The 18,794-nt window shown below is 37.3% G+C and overlaps 1 protein-coding gene across 1 annotated transcript in view; it reads left to right on the top strand.

The window, feature by feature from the left end:
* tanc1b (tetratricopeptide repeat, ankyrin repeat and coiled-coil containing 1b) overlaps positions 1-18,794 on the top strand; it is a 289,556-nt gene that overhangs the window by 250,348 nt on the left and 20,414 nt on the right. The window contains exons 16-18 of the mRNA XM_055151328.1: positions 5,263-5,499; positions 6,887-7,063; positions 11,452-11,530. Of these exons, the coding sequence (XP_055007303.1) occupies positions 5,263-5,499; positions 6,887-7,063; positions 11,452-11,530 (493 nt within the window). The remainder of the gene's footprint in view (positions 1-5,262; positions 5,500-6,886; positions 7,064-11,451; positions 11,531-18,794) is intronic.

The following is an 18,794-nucleotide window of genomic DNA, read 5'->3' as shown; positions in this document are numbered from 1 at the left end:
CAATGATGTACAAAGCAGAATATAGCAATAATAGGAGTAGGGTTAGACAAGTTGGCTGAAATATCGGGACGATATTTGGACTACAGTTCTTTTATGGATTTATGCTGAAAAAAGGGCCATGGGTGAGTTTTAGTTGATTTAAATGACATAATTTGGGGGGGAAAAGTGTAAATCTGCCCTACATATCACCTCCAAAATACCAGCAGAGTTTATTGGCCATTATTTGCTCTGGATTCTAAACAATGGGTATTGGTATTGGACATGAAAAAATACATATTGGTCGATGTCTAGTTAGGAAGACTATAGAGGAATTTCAACAGGTCAATGTCGCTTGTGGAATTAAATGTGTTAGTTTCAAAATAAATGCTACTTATATATGGCTTTCTGGCAAGTGTTAAGGTTGCACTATGTAACTTTTCTGGTGAAGGGTCTCCATGTCATTACTTTGCACTTAAGTATTAAATGTATCTATTTTGCGTTCATTCCAGGTGTTTTTAATGTTAAAATATACTCTTGGAAATACTGTGGAACAAAGCTATAACATTACATAAAGCACATTCAGATAGATTAGATAACACCAAATTTGGCAGATTGCTTTTGTGTTTTTACTTTTAAGCGAATGTGGTGATTTGCTTTTCAGATATTTTAAGAAGTATTTTGTTCTATTATGTATTTTTCCTTGGATGAACTAAAGCATTATGAAAACAAGCTATAAAAGTCTGACCAAAATCCCCCAAAATATTTATATAGTTCATTTTACAAACAAAGCATTCTTAAAGTGCTGTATATCATAAAAAAATCATAAAAAGAAAACAACAAAAGCTATAATTGCTAAAAATGATATCATACTAGTCCTAAAACAATAAAACCAGTAAAAAAAATAAAGTAAAATTAAAACCATACAATCATCAATAAATAAAAATAAATAAAAAACACACAGGACCACACAACTCGCACGGTGTTAAAAGTGCATTGTGTAACTTTTCTGGTCAAATGCTTTTCACCTAGGAGATTGCTTTGTCTGAAAAGTTTCACAGTATGGAATTAAACCTTTCTATCTTCATGGAGACCAAACCAGACCAAGTTACAGGTCAGATCTGTGGCGAGGTGACCCCGCTCTCAGTCAGAATGCTTGATTTTCTAGGTATTTTTGAGCTGTAAAACCACCTGTAATTCGATAAATGAAAAGTAGAGCTGTTTAATGTCATAATGTGGAACATTCCAGGCAGAGCAATGACAGTAGAAACAAGCAAGTGACGGACCCCCAACCAAAAAGTTACATAGTGCGCCTTTAAAAGCCTCAGAATGTTTTATACCTATAATATGTACATAAAAAAAAAAAAAAATAGATCCAAAAAATGCCTTAAAATAATAAACAAATAACGTTACAGCTGAGTACATTAGAGAGCGCAACTTTAACCGCACATTTTTTTTTTTTTTTCCACACAGGCCATTATGTCTGAATGATGTAGTATTTGGCTTTGAGCAAAATGATTCCACATTTGTCTGTGTCATTAGTTTTAGTGTTTCAATTGAGTTTTATCATCCTGACTGTCTATCTGCGAGTTATTGTGCGTAAGTGAAAACATCTTTCAAACCGACAAGCCCAATGACCTTGTGGCGCCCCCTAGGAAACCGCAAGGCATGATAGCATCTATAATGTATCGTCAGTTGTATTTATGATGTCATATTTAATATTGATTCTCCTGTTGTTCTGCCTATAGAAAAAAGTAACTCAGATTCATTATTATCTGACATTTACACCGCTTTTATTAGCTGTGCAGGAAAATTAGTCAAGCGAGCTTTCCATCTATGCAAGCATTTTAAAAAAGTAAAGTAAAATATAGATTTTTGTTAGCTGTTACAATACAAATGCAGGTAAATGACTACTGTAAATTCCAGACTATAAGCCACTACTTTTTTCTCACACTTTCAGCCCTGCGGCTAATAAAACTATGTGGCTAATATATGGATGGATTATTTATTTGGAACATTGTCTAATCATATATACAGTCTATGGTTTGGCAACACATCGGATATGCAGAGCTTGAGTACAGAAAACGCTGCTGTCTGTGCGCTTAACACGTGGATCTAAGATTAACATGAAGTTACTAGACTGCCTAATGTCAGTGCACTCAAATAGTTTATCGGTGTGTGATAAAATAAGTTATGATGCTAAATGAACATTAGTGAGGGGGATACATTTTACCCGTATGCGTAAATGACGAGAAGAAACGTCTCAAACTTCAGTAGCCGGACATCCACTCATACCTGATTGATAGTACTAACCCCGCCCCCGAGAGAGTCTGAAATCTGCTGAAATCCTACGAGAGCCTGACATGATACAGACAGGACAGGGGCTCTTTCTGACATGTGCGGGGAGAAACGAGTGATGCGCCGAGGAAGATGCTCGTTTGATTGTGTTTTGAACAGTTATTTTGCGCTTCACACACACCCTCCTCATGGAAAATACACGAAGAAATGCTGCAGCTTTTAAATTAAAGGCAACTGATGTGGCTGTGGAAGAAGGAAACAGATCTGCCGCACGTGAGCTCGGCATCAATGAGTCAATGGTGAGATTTTGGCGACGGCAGCGACGAACTGACTCAATGTAAAAAGAGGACAAAAGCTTTCAGAGGCAATAAAAGCAGACGGCCCGAACTTGAAAACGTTCTTGAAGATGTGGACACCTGCGGCTAATACTCAGGTGCAGCCTATATATGTACAATTTTAAAATTTTGTTAAAATTTTGTTAATGCGGCTTATATTCAGGTGCGCTCAATAGTCGGGAAATTACGGTACATTCATACTACACTCCACACAATTGTACAACAACTCACCCTTATGTAACAGATAACCCTGTGACCTGTCAATCATTATATCATTTTTGCACTGTTTTTCATTACATTCCTCTTGTATATAACTGAGATATATTTGTATTACTGTATTTCTTATTTTATTTGTACATTTACATTTATAGAATTATATTTGACACCAGTCTCTTACTATTTTTGCTACTTATTTAGAATTTATCATTACCATTTATATTTCTGCTCTTTGTTATTATATTATATTGTGTTGTGCGAGCTACTGTCTCCAAATAATTTCCCTTGTGAATCAATAAAGTTTATAGGCTCCATTTTGAGGACTTCTGCCCATTCTGAAGATCGAATATTTTGCCTTGATTTATTTGCTGCTCTAAACCAGAACTAAACTAAATTCTGGTTCATAAATATTTATTGGTGGTCAGATGTTACCAGTAGACCATGATTTTGTAATTTTCAGTAAATTTAAAAACCGAACAGATCAAATGTGAGCGGTGACACGTTAAATTTGCTGGAGTGAATTTTCAGAGTAATTTTGTTGTTACTGAATAATATTATTTGACAATTTTCTATGGCCCATTGAACAACACAATGCAGCTTGCACTCTTCCTTCTGGCTGGTCCTTTATTACAGTGGAGAATATAATTTAATCTGTTTACAATGACAAAAAATCAATTAATTAAGATTAAATGATGCAATTAGGTGTAATCTACTTATTTATATGAATATAACCCTTTAAATATGTGACATCCTTAGTTTAAATCCACTAAGCATTTTACCTCCAACCAGAGACTAATTGTTGTCCCATGGCAAGGCGCTTCATGTACATCGTTTTTTTCCTGTCCCAAAAGACTTTTTTCACAACACGCGGAAGTGCCGCGTTGTAGGGTAAATGTCACTTAAGTTAATGCTTTTCTATGGCAAAATATCTGTGGAAATGTCACGCGTAATTTCCACCAGCTTCATTAAGGATCATTAAGGATATCTGCCCCTCCTCCTCTATTTCAATCTGACTTGGAGAATAGATTCGGTATGAGGACTTGTATTCTTGTTTAATTGAATTTGAAATAAAAAGGATATCCTACTGTACTGTATATAAACCTTTTTCACAACAGCCAGAAGTGCTGCGGTGTAGGGTAAACGTCACTTACATTAATGCTTTTCTAAGGCAAAATATCTGTGGAAATGTCTATTTTCCACCAGCTTCATAAATCTGCCCCATCACCAAATCTTCATCCAACAAGGTCGGCAAAGAACATATTCTGTCCATGAAGAATTTATCCACAACTATCAATGTAAGAAAGATGAAGACGTAAAGGCAAACAACGATGAGCATTAGTGAACTACTCCTGAGTAAAACTAACATTATGGTCATGAATAAAACATAAGTAACTTGTTAACTCAGACTGATTCTACAATTAAAATTAAAAATTGATTTCATGATGGAGATATGAGCACAGACAGAGGGATTTGTGCAGTTTAAATGTCTAAATGATTTTTAATTTTAATTGTAGAATCAGTCTGACTTATTACTTATGTTTTATTCATGACCATAATGTTAGTTTTACTCAGGAGTAGTTCACTAATGCGTCGTCGTTGTTCGCCTTTAAGTTTTAGTTTTTCTTACGTTGATAGTTGTGGATAAATTCTTCATGGACAGAATATGTCCTTTGTCGACCTTGTTGGTTGAAGATTTGGTGATGGGACAGATTTATGAAGCTAGTGGAAATTACACGAGACATTTCTACAGATATTTTGCCATAGAAACGCATTAACGCAAGTCAGGGGTCTCCATTACACTGTCCTGAATAAGTAAAATGTATTAATTAAATGCCTATTATTATTATTTTGATGCCTAACTTTGTACACTAATAATTGGATAATGGTTTATGTTTTATGGGTGTCTAATCGAACCTCATTTAAGACTTTCCTTGGCACTTAAATATAATATAATATTTCTTGCAGCCACTGAAACAAGTAGCTCTCTAGCATTTTAATTTTGTAAAGAAGAAAAAAGGTTAGAGACCCCTGATATAAGTGATGTTTACCCTACATCTCGGCACTTCCGGCCATTGTGAAAAAAGGTTTATATCCAGTACAGTTTTTATGTCAAATTCAATTAAACAAAAATACAAGTCCTCATATCGAATCTATTGTCCAAGTCCGATTTAAATAGAGGAGGAGGAGCAGATATCCTTAATTACAAAATAAATATTTAGTTAACACCATACCATAAGTCACCACAGCTCCATATATTCCATAATAGAGAAGTCTAAAGAAGAGCGTCTGGCATACAGAACAAATTGCTAAATCAGAGTGGAGGTAGTAGCGGGAGAAAAAAAATTGACATCTAAATCCAACATTAGATTCTGGTACACCACAGATGCTCGTTTTATCCCCAGTCTCAGCACCACCTGTCTGTGTCTGCTCATTCCAGGTGAGCCGTCTGCTGATGCTGGGAGGAGCCAACGTGAACTACCGCACAGAGGTCCTGAACAATGCCCCGGTGCTGTGCGTGCAGTGTCACCTGGGGCATCAGGAGATCGCCGCCCTGCTGTTGGAGCACGGCGCCAGTGTGGAGGTCCAGGCCGAGAACGCCATGAGCCCTCTGCTTTTCTCTGCGGCCGCCGGACACCTGGGGCTGGTCATGATGCTGTGCAAGAGGGGAGCCAAGGTGAGAGGCAGAGGGGGGATCACAGGGTAAATGGTAAACACTTGAGTTTCTGCCCTACTAGATTTAGACCTGTTTTAGTCCTGCTAATGCCTCGGTTTATTCCTTTGTGTTCTTGTGGTTTACATTTGCTGTAGATATTCCAGTCACAAACAAAATATGGCACAGGCACAATAAGTAGTATGACCAGACGTCCCTATTTACCCGGGACTGTCTCAGTTTTGAGCCCTGCGTCCCTTCCCAGCAGATTTATCCAAAACCAGTGAACCAGTTTTATACAAGAAATGTCCCAGGTGTCTCTATTTTTGAGAAATCTGAAACCTGTCAACTGTAAAGAGAAGCATAAATTGTCATTTGTTTCAGTAAAATACAGAAAATCTGCAACACAACACAATGAAAAAGTGACGACACTGACTCACATTAGTGCCGAGTGCATAACAATTTTCCCTAATACGCATTTGTTTTACAATTTTATTATTCCCAACCAACCCAAACCAGGGATCTCCCAGTTTTTTATTTTGAAAATCTGGTCACCCTAACAATAAGTAAAGTCTGCCAGCTAAGGTAGTCCTGAACAAGCCTAGCTGCAGATCTATAGATGGGTCCCTGAGCGCGCTCGCTGAAGGATGGATCAAATGCAGAGAATGAATTTCCCTCACAAGAGATCAATAAAGTATACCTTACCCTAACTTGACAGTTATTTGCTATATAACAGGGGTTCTCAAACATTTTGAAGCAGTATGAAAATATCCCAAGGACCTCCCTTCACAATTAACCAGGCTGGAGCCAACTAGTGCCTCTGCTCAATTTCATTTCTCTCCAGCGACTAAATCAGGAATTGGAATACACTAGACGGTTTGCAAGAACCCCAGAAGTTGTAGACCGTGCACCGGCCAATCAGCGAAGAGCTGTGAAGCCATGACGTCAAACTCAAACGTCTGTCTGGGTCCCTTTTGTGGTACAGCACAACAGTAAACAAAGCGGTCGAGGTGGATATAGACAAAGACATACATTCTGTGTTGGCAACGATTCCTGAGATTGAGGATTTAAAGCTGGAACAAAGAGAATGTTTGGTGAATTTTATGAAGGGGAAAGAGGTTATTGCCCTTCTTTTTACAGGATTTGGGAAAAGCTTAATATACCAGTTAGCTTCATTAGCAGCACATTACATACGTCATGACCAAATAGCAGCAATTGAATGCTATTAAATAAATAAAAAATACAAAGCAAAAAAAGTACAAAAAGTAAAAAGTTGTTCAGGCTACCTCACAATGGCATCGCTAAAAAAATCATAAGTTCAATACTTTATGAAAGACAAAACATTGGCTTGATAAAGACTGAACAAAATTCTTGACAGTTTTTGACATCTTTTTTGACATCTTTTCTCCAGGTTGACCATGTGGATAAGAGCGGGCAGTGTGCGCTGGTCCACGCGGCTCTAAGGGGCCACCTGGAGATCATGGAGTATCTGCTGGAGCTGGACTGGGGCGAGGAGCAGGAGGAGTCTCTGAAGAGTAAAGCTCTGCAGCAGGCTCTGATCGGGGCTGCCAGTATGGGACACACACAGGTAACACGCACACACACGCATCTGTCTGTGTTATTAAAACCACAGTAGCCAGCATGTCAGCTTATCCCTGTTATTTGACTTACTTTGTTTTTAATTCTTCGAGCTGTCATGGTGAAAGGTTAGTGCTCTTGACAGATTGTCCTCTGATACTCTGGCTTGAAGCTAACTCTAAAGGAATTTATGAATATTCTAAAGGTTTTATGTTGTTTTAGTGTCATTTGTAGTGGAGGAAAATAAATAGAGTAGATGAAATTTATAAATAGTTAATTATGTTTCTTCAAGGATCTTTTGTGGACCATACAAAAACACACTTAAATCCTTTTTTGCACATAATATGGTCTCGCACAATACCTTTAATTGACTGGTCTTAATATAACTTCAGCCATTGTTGATAGAAATAGTCTGTAAGCCTGATCCTAGGAGTAAAGCATTGCACTGCATCATTCACAGTACATACCTGCAACCTCCTAGTAGTATCTAGTATTGCTTCCACTGCTGGTAAATCTCTAGACTTCTCCTACTTTCTCCAGTATCTGTATAAACAAATACTGCACCGTTAGAATCATAGCAGCCGCAGTACGCAGTGAGGAGTCAGGTTTGAGGTGCATCTGTGCATCTAGCCTTGGTGAAGACATGATCGATCACACGGCGGTGCCCTCTGCTCCTCAGCGCTGCACACGCCCAAGGTTTATTTTGGTTGCCTCATTAGTACTACAGTAGTACTACACAACCAGGCCAACTTCAGCTGTCAGGTCACACAGGACTGATGCAAGGAGGAAGTGTGCAACAGGAAAAGTTTGATGGATTATATATTTGTGTGATGGGGTGAAAACACACAGAGATATACAGTGTTGAGAAGTAATTAAAGAGTAAAGTAAAGAACCGACCTCCAGAGGTAAACAGAGCACCGCTTCCTCTTCTGCGCAGCTGTCGTCAGACTCAGCATCAGTTTCAGTTCGAATTATTCCGGCCTTTCTGAATCCCGACAGGATGGTTTCCGTTATCACTGAAGTCCAGGCTTTGCTGATCCATCCAATGACTTCCAGGAAAGCTGCACGGCGCACCCTCCCGGTTACCGTGAAGCTGTGTTCTCCATCCCCACTTTCCGCCAGTCCCTCACAAGTTTCTTGCTCACTCCAAACTTTCTTTCTGCTGTTCGATTACTGTTTTAGGCTGAATATTTCACTACATGCAGCAGGACAGAGGCTCTTTCTGCAGGAGACATGCGCAGAAAACTTACACACAAGCCTAGAGCGCCCTCTCGTGGCTGTGAAAATTTTAATATGTAAGTTGCACCGGAGTATAAGTCGCAGGACAACCCAAATCATGAGAAAGTGCAACTTGCAGTCCGAAAAATACAGTAACTGTATTCCGGTACTGTTACTCTTTCATTGGTGTTAGTATATAGATAGTATAGTTACTTTCCTGAATTAAAAGGAATACATCATGGTTCTTCATCATGAAATTTTGGCTTTGAACTGCACAGTAGTAAGAAAAACAGAAAACATTGCTCTAGCAATGGGTACATGTAAGATTTTTCCTTCTCTAATTAGACATTTCTAAGTATTAGTAGTACAATACAGTACTCTAATTGGACCGTGTATCAGAATATGTTAGAAAATACTTTTTAATGCAAATATTCAGTATTAGACTTAGACTTTATTGATCCACAAGGGAAATTATTTTGACACAGCAGTTCACACGTCACATTATAGTACAATAATTATATTACAACAAAGAGGAAAAAATATTTAAATGGTTAAAAAAACAACATCTAGTCAATAAAAAACAGAAGTATAGTAATATAAATACAGTATAGGGTTGATATGATGATTGACAGGACATCGTGTTGTCTGTTACATAAGGATGAGTTGTTGTACAGTTGTAGGGAGCATTATAGCATGAATATAGTCCTGTATCTCCTGTCTCTCACTGACAAATGTCTCCAGCTCACAGCCAATCACGTGACCAGCTTTATGGATCAGTTTGTTGTGCTGCTCTGAAACTATTTTCAAAGTATTCTTCCCGTCACTGGAGATATACAGAGCAGAATAACAGAACGTTGGATTGTAGTGGTGCTTTTATGGTTGTGCAATTAATCAAACTTTAATTGTGATTTCAATAACTGTTCCAGCCAATTCAAACAAACAAACAATTACAAACAAAATGCAATTAAAAAAAATAATAACTGAGAATTTTAATCACTGAAATTATGTTCTGGGAAAAACCTGGAGCAAATTCACTTGTCTAACACTTGTCTTGACACAAATAAATGAGTCTATTCTTCTGTTTACATGGTAAAGGTGCACTGCATAACTTTTCTTGTAGAGCGTCTGCCATCTGCTTGTTTTCCTAGACATGTTTTGCCTGGACAGAATGGCATTATCTATTTACATGCAACATTATCTATTTACATGCATGGAGACAAGCTGCTCACCAGAAAAGTTATGCAACATATCTTTACTCTTTAACTTCTGTAGTGTACATAATATAGATCATTACTTTAAGAATAGTCATGATTTCAACTATGACCAGTGTAATTATGGGTATAATTTCTTGCATAACCAGGAAGTCCTAAGTCTTGTGAGAATCTTAGACTACGTTCAGACTGCAGGACTTAACGCTCAATTCAGATTTTTTTGTGAAATCCGATGTTTTTGCGAGGTCGTTCACATTTCCAATTAAATGCGACTTGTATGTGATCCCCTGTGTGAACGTTAAATGGCCCGAAAGTGTCCCGCATGTGCACTGGAGGACACGACGACGTCAACCGCAGCGAGCGTGCTCTGTGTTTACAGAAGTTGTCCAAACATGGACGCGAGCATTGAGCACCTGGAGATTTTAAAGTTCCTCTCGTACCGGAGCCAGAACATGAACAGCTTACTTGTTTTAAGGAGGAGAGGTTTTTGGCTCTGGCGTTTTGTGGGGCAGCGGCAGCAATGTCCGTTGAAAGGAACGTGTGGGTGCGCAGACGTAGCCAAGAGTGGTGAGTGGTGATGTGCTTCACTTCAGTGACATGGAGTTCATTAACAATTTTCGCCTACTTCAGCGCAGAATAGTGACGTTTGTGGCTTGTTGATAACGTGTAGGTCGGATAAATGCGCTTTGGCCATTCACATTGAAGTAGCATGTCAAAAGATTGGATATGTATCTGTTTCAGGACCACATATCCAAGTGGCCTGGGTCGCATTTGAAAAACTCGGATCTGTGTCGTTCAGACTGTCATTAAAAGATCAGATACAGGTCACATAGAGGCCAAAAAATCGGATTTGGGTCACTTCAGGCTGCAGTCTGAACGTAGCCTAAGTTAAGGTTAAGGTAATTTCTGTCCTTTACGACCTCTCTCTAGATCTTGAACTAGTCTTGGTCATGACTATTCAGGATGGCGTCACCTCGTGCCTTCGCGCAATTTCATTTCTCTCCAGCGACTAGGTCAGGAATTGGAATACACTAGACGGTTTGCAAGAACCCAGGAAGTTGTAGACCTGTGCACCGGCCAATTAGCAAAGAGTTGTGAAGCCATGACGTCAAACTCAAGTGCCTGTCTGGGTCCCTTTTGTGGTACAGCACAACAGTAAACAAAGCGTTGGAGATGGATGCAGATGAAGCCAAACATTCTGTGTTGATAACGATTCACGAGATCGAGGATTTAAAGTCGAAGCAAAGAGAATGTTTGGTGAATTTTATCAAGGGGAAAGACGTTATTGCCCTTCTTCCTATGGGATTTGGCGCATTACGTACATCATGACCAAATAGCAGCGATTGGTTAAATAAAAAAAAGTACCCACCTACCGTCGAACGAACGAATCCTAATGCTGCGAGGTCATATGGTTTCCACAAAGTGAAACCAATTGATGAATCAGGCTAGGGAACTGGAGTGTCTGGTGTTTCTTTCAGGGACATACTTGAAAGTGACAGTAACAGAATTATACAAAATTATAAATATTGCATGTCTTCATTGTATTTCTATTTCCTCATCAGTATGTATGACTGATGAGACTGTATTATAGATATTGTTTGATTTTTGCTGTTACAGTGCATTGGAAAACAGAACTGCCTCAAGAAACAACAAATAATTGATGTAAACACGAGCTTTTTTAAACATTTACTTTTCTAATATTTGAGTCGTATAACACCGTACAGTCCAACCTATTCATTTTGTCTTTTCATTTTGTCCTCTACAAATACTTTTATCAAATCCCCTGCGATCACCCAATTCGCCTCCAGCAGCTATCTCACCCACTCTTTAATTAAGTAATAACTACTATCTCTGTCGCGCTTCCAATCAGCTTAATGTTATTCCACTTGCGCATTTGCATCCTTTAGTTATTCTATGATATCTTAAGCCAGACTCAGGGCTCCATTAATCTCTGTTTTGTTTTTGGCAGGTTGTGAGGGGCTTGCTGGCGCTGAAAAACGAGCATGAGGTGCAAATTGATAGCCACGACACTCTGTGGGGGGAGACAGGTACGTGCTCATCTATCTCTCTGCATTACACACCGGGTAGTTTTATCATCGCCCGTTGCCATGGTGTTGTGGTTATGGTGCTGTTACAGAAAATGGCCATTCCTATATGCCCAATTTACAGCTTTTTTGTGTGTTTTATAGCATTACATTGTATTTCGAGTATAAAGACGTGGACTAAGGGAGTGTGACGTCAACCATAGCGCATGGGACTAGCAATTATAGGAGCGAATTTGGAGCCAGGTGCATTTATTTACGGACAAAATAGTGAAATAAAAACCCCAGGATCATATAAAGCGGGTTAATAAGGACATTTTAAGACCAAAATTATGAGGCTCACTTCAGCCATAACAGAAAGAAGGGCAACAATTTTTCAGTGTAAAGTCAAAGAGCCGGAAATGCATTATCAATCAATTATCTTATTTGGATTTGGATTTTAGCTATGCCCGTTCGTATATATAGGCTCTAGTCATAATCAGTGTTGGGAGTAAAGCGTTATAAAAGTAATGAATTACTGTAATGCATTGCTTTTTGCTGTAACGCAGTAATGTGAGGCATTACAGGGAAAAAAAATTTAATATTTTATTCGGTACAAATGTGAGTTACGCACGTTATAGTGCTTTTTTAACCTGGATTGAAGTGGTGGGTTTTTCTTCATAACATATTTGCTAAAATCGCCACGATACCAGCAGCGGTGAAACGGCGGAGTCACCGCGTAGACCGTCACCGTAACCACAGGCGAAAGGACCGACGCAGAACTTCACGTTGCACAGGGTTAACCACAGCTGACACCTGATCAGGTCTTGCAGACATCCTGTTCCATAGGCTCAGAGGTCCTAGATTCCAAGTTCTAGTCCAACATTAGTCCTGGTTTAGATCTGGTTTAGACCTGGGTCAGTCCTGGTTTAGTCCTGGTTTAGTCCTGGTTCAGTTCTGGTTCAGTTCTGGTTCAGTCCTGGTTCAGTCCTGATTCAGTCCATATATGAAGCAAAAGTTCAGCATCTTCACAGTTATTTTGGTGAGAGTAACTTAAAAGTAATGCAGTAGTAATGTAATGCCTTATATTTTAAATGCAGTAATATTGTAATGTAACACAGTGGTCATAATAGATAGCATTGAGTATTTAAAGCAGCTGTACCCAATTTATTTTTTCATGTAATAAAGTAACATTTGTCTTGCCCTACAGATATGTTGTAAAAAACAGCTCTTAAGATGATGAAACAGCTTTGTGCATCGAATTATAAAGTTTGTACAGTGAACACAGACCAGAAAGTAAAGTTAGTGTACCGTTAGCATGCTGTTGTTAGCATTACTGTGACGGTAAAACATCGCTCTAGTGTCTGAAAGTTGTGAAAAGCCTTTATAAACTCATCATGGTGAATGATCAGGATTCGAGGAAAATGAGAAATAAGACCGGGCCGCAGGAAACTATTTAAAATTAACTAGTTATTTTTTTAAAACAGTAAAAATCTGGTACAGCACCTTGGACTAAATAACATCTGAAGTTTAAAAGGATTTTTTAGAATTCATCCACTGGTTCATTAAAAATGGGTGGTCAGCAAAAGACAGCAGAGGGCAGTTCTGTGTTGGAATTTTACATAAAAAACAATGAAAAACTGACTTATTGAGTTTTATCATAAAACGTGAAAAAAATTGGCACAGAAAATTGTGAATTCCTATTTCATACAAAGCTTTTTGTAGTTATGCCAGAGATAAATAACAGCTACATAACACATCTGGAAATGTCTGCCTTTGCCTTTTTTATTTTTGTTTAAAAGAAATAAATGTTGTTTTCAGTCTCTTAAAAAATAGTAAAAAAAAGTTTGGATTAAAGTTTGGATTAGCGAGGCTTCCTCATTGGTCAATACTCCTGGAGTTGGAGGAAACGGGAACAAGAGGCGGGGAAAAGGACAAAGAAGCATTTTTTTTTTACTCAAAGAGAAACAGCAGCGATTAAAGGGCCTATATTAATATTTTCTGATATAATAACTACACCTTATTTAACCTTAATAAAGCATGAACAAAGACTTAATTAATAATGATTCACGCTTAGTAACTACTTAATTAGTACCTGAATTAGCGCTTAACTTGCACTTAATTCGCCTGTGCTGTAAATAGTTACTCGTAAGTATTTCTTACTTAATTACTCATGAACTAACCATTTGTGTGTGCATTTGTAAATGTATACTTAAGTCCAAATTTGAGCATTTATTAATGATTAGTAAACCATGAGAGAATGATTTACTAGTAATCCATTATTGTTTCTCTGGAATTTGACCAACCTTAACAAATGCTTAATAAAGCATAATTAGTCTTCACTTTAGAAAAGCTCTCAGAAAGACTTAACTAACAGATAACAGCTGCCTGAATTATCATTGCATTGCATTATTAGTAAATCATTCTCTCATAACTTACTAATCATTAATAAATGCTCAAATGTGTACTTAAATATGCATCTGTAAACATGCAAATGGTTAGTTCATGAGTAGTTAAGAAGTATTGAGTTACTATTTACAGCACAGGTGAATTAAGTGCAAGTTAAGTGCTAATTCAGGTAGTAATTAAGTAGTTACTAAGTGTGAATCATTATTAATTAAGTCTTTTTTCATGCTTTATTAAGGCTAAATAAAGTGTAGTTATTATAAAGTGTTACCGTTTCATTCACACATGTTTAACACACAAACCCTGCATATTTAGGCTGAGTTCTTCTCTCAAACAAAGAACATTTTTCAAGTACTTCACTGTGTTTTTAACTTTCACCAGAAAATTTTTAATTCTAGCCCTAGAATTTCCAATCTCTCCTGAACAAAAGGTAAAAGGGAAAACGCTGTTAACTACAAAACTACCACTATATGACATCACAAGGTGGAACAGAGCATTTTGAGCTTTTAAGATGTGGACAAACTAATAATAAAGGATTACTCGAACTTGTGAATGAAACAAAACACAACTCCGGGTGTGTTTTTGATGAGTTAACACCATTCTAACATGGCTTAAACCTTATAAGAATCAATGAAGTGTAATATAGGACCTTTAAATGATGAATAATTACACATATGAATGAAACAAAACACAACTCCAGGTATGTCTTTGATGAGGAAACAACAACATCGTCAAAACTCAAACTCCAGGCCCTGTAAAACCTATTAGCGTTGGTTCTGTTAAAACCATTACACATCGTTGTCATGTGGTTTGCTTTGGTCTTACTTAGTGACGTCATGCTGGAAATTGAGTTGTCTATTTTACACGTGCAGTTAAGTTGAGCGACTGTAGCTGTAGTGTTTGTAATTCAACACTAAGCCCATGAACCTCAAGATATATATTGCACACGGGGACGGTGTAGTACTTATATATACTTGATGGAAAGCTATGCAGTACCATAATCTGAAAATACACACACGGAAAGTAGTATTGGTTGAGTTGTATATTTTTATAGTCTTGCGGTTCTAAATAAACAGACACTTTTATTATTACAGCTCCAGTGTGAAGGATATGAATTCACTTTTTGAAACTTTGCAAATATATTTAGTTAGTTTGTTGTCTAGTTTAGTTATCTGGCTTGCAGCTAATTTATGCTATGAATAAGCCACAAAAAATATATCTGAGAAAAATCACAAAAAGATTATAATTCCAGACTTGTGACATAGAAAATAGCAGCTTTGGCAGATTTTGTTCCCCCGAAATGCAAATGTTCATTTCCACAAATCTTGCTGTGGTTTTTAGTGACATGCAACTCTGCAGAAATAGAAAACCAAATCGTAATGATTATTGTATTTGGCGCAAAACATGCATCATTTTCACCACAACTTAAAATTCATTTTGGAAAAGTACATGTCAGAGAAGGATGTTCCATGCGACAAAACGGCAACCGTGGATATTAGGGCTGGGTATCATTAAGAAGTTGCCAGTGATACGATACATATCTCGATACATAGGCCACGATATGATACTTATCTCGATACATAGGCCACAATATATGGATACGATACATACTTTGATACATAGGCCAAGATACAATCCTTACCTTGATACATATGCCATAATACAAGACATACCTCGATACATAGGCCATGATGGGATACATATCTCGATACAGTGCACTTTCGGTTCGATACGATATATTTCAAATTGATTCAGTACTGTTCAATGAAAAATCTAATCTAAATCTAAAAGTCTAAATCATGGCTATGATACTAAAAGTCTTTGTTAAACCACTTCTTGTGCAAAGTTCATATGAAACACAAACATTTTGAATCCTCAAAACAGTAAAAATGTCAAATGTGTCGCTTAAACGAGTTCTCTTCCTCTAAACAAGCAATAAAACTGTAGCGCTGTAACAATAATTTAGTAAAATACATAAAAAAAATACTCTTGGTGATATGTCAACCTACGATATCAATACTGTATCATCACATTAAACAATACGATATATCAATAATTCAATATTTTTGTACACCCCAAATTGTTTTATTATTAATTTTTTGTGCTTTGTTTAGATTATTGTAGATTGTTCATTATTCAAAATGTTTGGAATGCATTATTACATTTTATGCGAAATCATAATCAGATCCACTTTCCACTGCTTAAAGGGCCCATATTACTCTATTTTGATCTATGTTATAATGTTGTTTCTAAATCAAAAACATACCTGGAGTTGTGTTTTGTTTTGTTTTGTTTCACATGTTTAATTTCATACACCTTCACTAGAATAATTTGAATGATTTCAGCCCTGGAATTGCCCATCTCTACTGAACAAAAGGTTGCTCAAACATGTGTGAATGAAAAACACAACTTTGAGTATGTTTTTGAAGCGGTAAAAGCATTATAACATGGCTAAAAGCTCACAAGAGTCAATTTTGCGTAGTATAAGTCCTTTAATATTTGTCTAAACAGTATCTTCTGTATTGTCTCTCAGGAGCTTTCAGGAGATGCAATTTAATAAACCGGGAACAGCTCATAATTTGTTCTCACCAAAACAAAACAATTTAAAATAGTCATTTGTTTGTGTTTCCGAAACGCATCTGTACAGCCGTATTTCATAATACCAAAATTATTAGTTTTTCTCTGAGCAAATCTGCCCATTGTCCTCACTTCAGATGGAGCTCCTCACTTATGTAAACAACAAACTCCTGTTTTCCCAAATGTATTATGTATAGTGTTCTTTTAGATGCATAACTTATAAGGAATATTTCCATGGAGACAAAACAACATTCTGAGTCAGATGGAGTTATTTGACCCTCTGAGGCTACTGCACTTAAGTGTTATGGAGTTTTTTAATCTATGGTGTAGCAAGAAGACTATATTATCATCACATAACAGTATTTGCTGCATATGAGAACATTGGTGTATAAGATTTAGTGAATTCCCTATTGATACTTTGCAGCTGATGACAGCCCCTGGAGGTGTTTTCTTATTCTTTTTTATTTATTTGTAAAGGGACAGCACATATTAAATGTAAATATGTAAAGATTATAGTTGACGTGACTAATTTCCATCTTCAGTCCCTTGGCAGGTTGATGTGAAATCATTTATAGGACAGGGAAAAATACAGCAACAACCACACAAAAGTACATAAAACCAGCACTCTCACTACACATACAATTCATTTCAAGCATTTGATTTGAAGTTCGAAGTCAAGAGTTAAAGAGTAATAATTATGTCTCAATATACTAAAAAAATAATAATAATTTGGTTAAACATGGTGACATATTTGGCCATTGAACAAGCTTTAGAAAATGCTGCCAGTGTTGAAAGTTCTCGTATATGAGCAGGCACTGTATTGTGACGCTAACTGTGGGCATGCTCTGTCTGAGGCTTTCTTAGACTTAAATCTTATCTTTATTTTAATGTAGTTTAACCAGAAAGACCTGATTTAGTTGTGCTGTTAAACAAGTTCCTATCAAATATTTTTTCCAGTAAGTCACTCTCACCTTTTTAGTTGAAAATCAAACACGTCAGCAGAACCATGAACGCTCGTATTGATCACAAAGTGTTGTTTAAACCCATTTTGTATTTTTTCTTGAGTTTTCAGACAGTCTAAAATGTATTTGACAGTGTTTGCTAATGGTAACTGATGAACATAGTGCCAATACGTGTGCAACACCCAAAGCATGATAGCAATATGTTGTTTGTAACTTAATACACTTTTTTACACCTGAACTTCACACCGTTAGGTTCAACTTTTCAAATTCACAAACGTTTAATGAACTTAAATAAACATTTATTGTAAAATTCACACCAAAATGTAGCTGAGTAATATTTTGAGCATTTTCAGTCTGACACACAGATGAATGACAATACAAAATGAGCCAATGAGCCAGTTGTCAATATGTGTGTGAATATGTAACCTCAGATGGCTTTGGCCTGGCTTTCTATGCTCTCGGGTCTCATTTTGGTCCAATTTTAAGGTATTTCTAACAGGTTTTTTCCCCCTCTTCTTCTTTTTTCATTGCAAGAGCAATTTTTGCTTTAAATTAACACAAATCATTTTAATGCAAAGTTTATATCCAAAACCACTAATGTCAAATAACCAAAATCTAATAGGTGACTAAATATAAACTTGTCACACCTATTCAAATCAGTCTAGAACAGCGGTTTTCAATAGGTGAGGCCCGTCTCCTCTGGGGGGCACCAAAAAGCCACTGGGGAGGTACGACACACACGCAAAGAAAAAATTACGGTCCACATCTGTACACATCTGCAGCAGTATTGATATCGGTAATTGTGCGTGTGTGTATCAGCTGTAAAATTATGTCACAATTCTGACAACCTAGTCATAGTTTGGAGCGTTACCTTTATAGCCTTGTGAACTGCAGCCGCGTGAACTGCACCTCCTCCCGTACATCTCGTGGACCGCATCTTATCACATACACCAGTGGTCCCCAACCTTTTTTGCACCACAGACCAGTTTTATGTTTGACAATATCTCGTGGACTGGTGATGTACGGGAGGAAACACGGTCTGTGAGGCACGGTTTAGTCCTGGTTTTAAACCTGGTTTTAAACCTGGTTTAGACCTGGCTTTAGTCCTGGTTTTAGTTCTGGTTTACTTCTGATTTAGTCCTGGTTTTAGTTCTGGTTTACTTCTGATTTAGTCCTGGTTTTAGTTCTGGTTTACTTCTGATTTAGTCCTGGTTTTAGTTCTGGTTTAGAGGTGTGGAAAACATGGAGAGGAGGCGCAGGACTAAACCAGGACTAAAATCAAGACTAAAATCAGGTCTAAACAAGGTCTAAACCAAGTCTAAACCAAGTCTAAACCAGAACTAACC

Source organism: Boleophthalmus pectinirostris, unplaced genomic scaffold (assembly GCF_026225935.1).
Source record: "Boleophthalmus pectinirostris isolate CB_2022bp ecotype Guang Dong unplaced genomic scaffold, ASM2622593v1 HiC_scaffold_1, whole genome shotgun sequence".
Taxonomy (NCBI): Eukaryota; Metazoa; Chordata; class Actinopteri; order Gobiiformes; family Gobiidae; genus Boleophthalmus; species Boleophthalmus pectinirostris.
The sequence above is the reverse complement of the archived record's forward strand: the minus strand, read 5'-3'. Positions and strand labels throughout refer to the sequence as shown.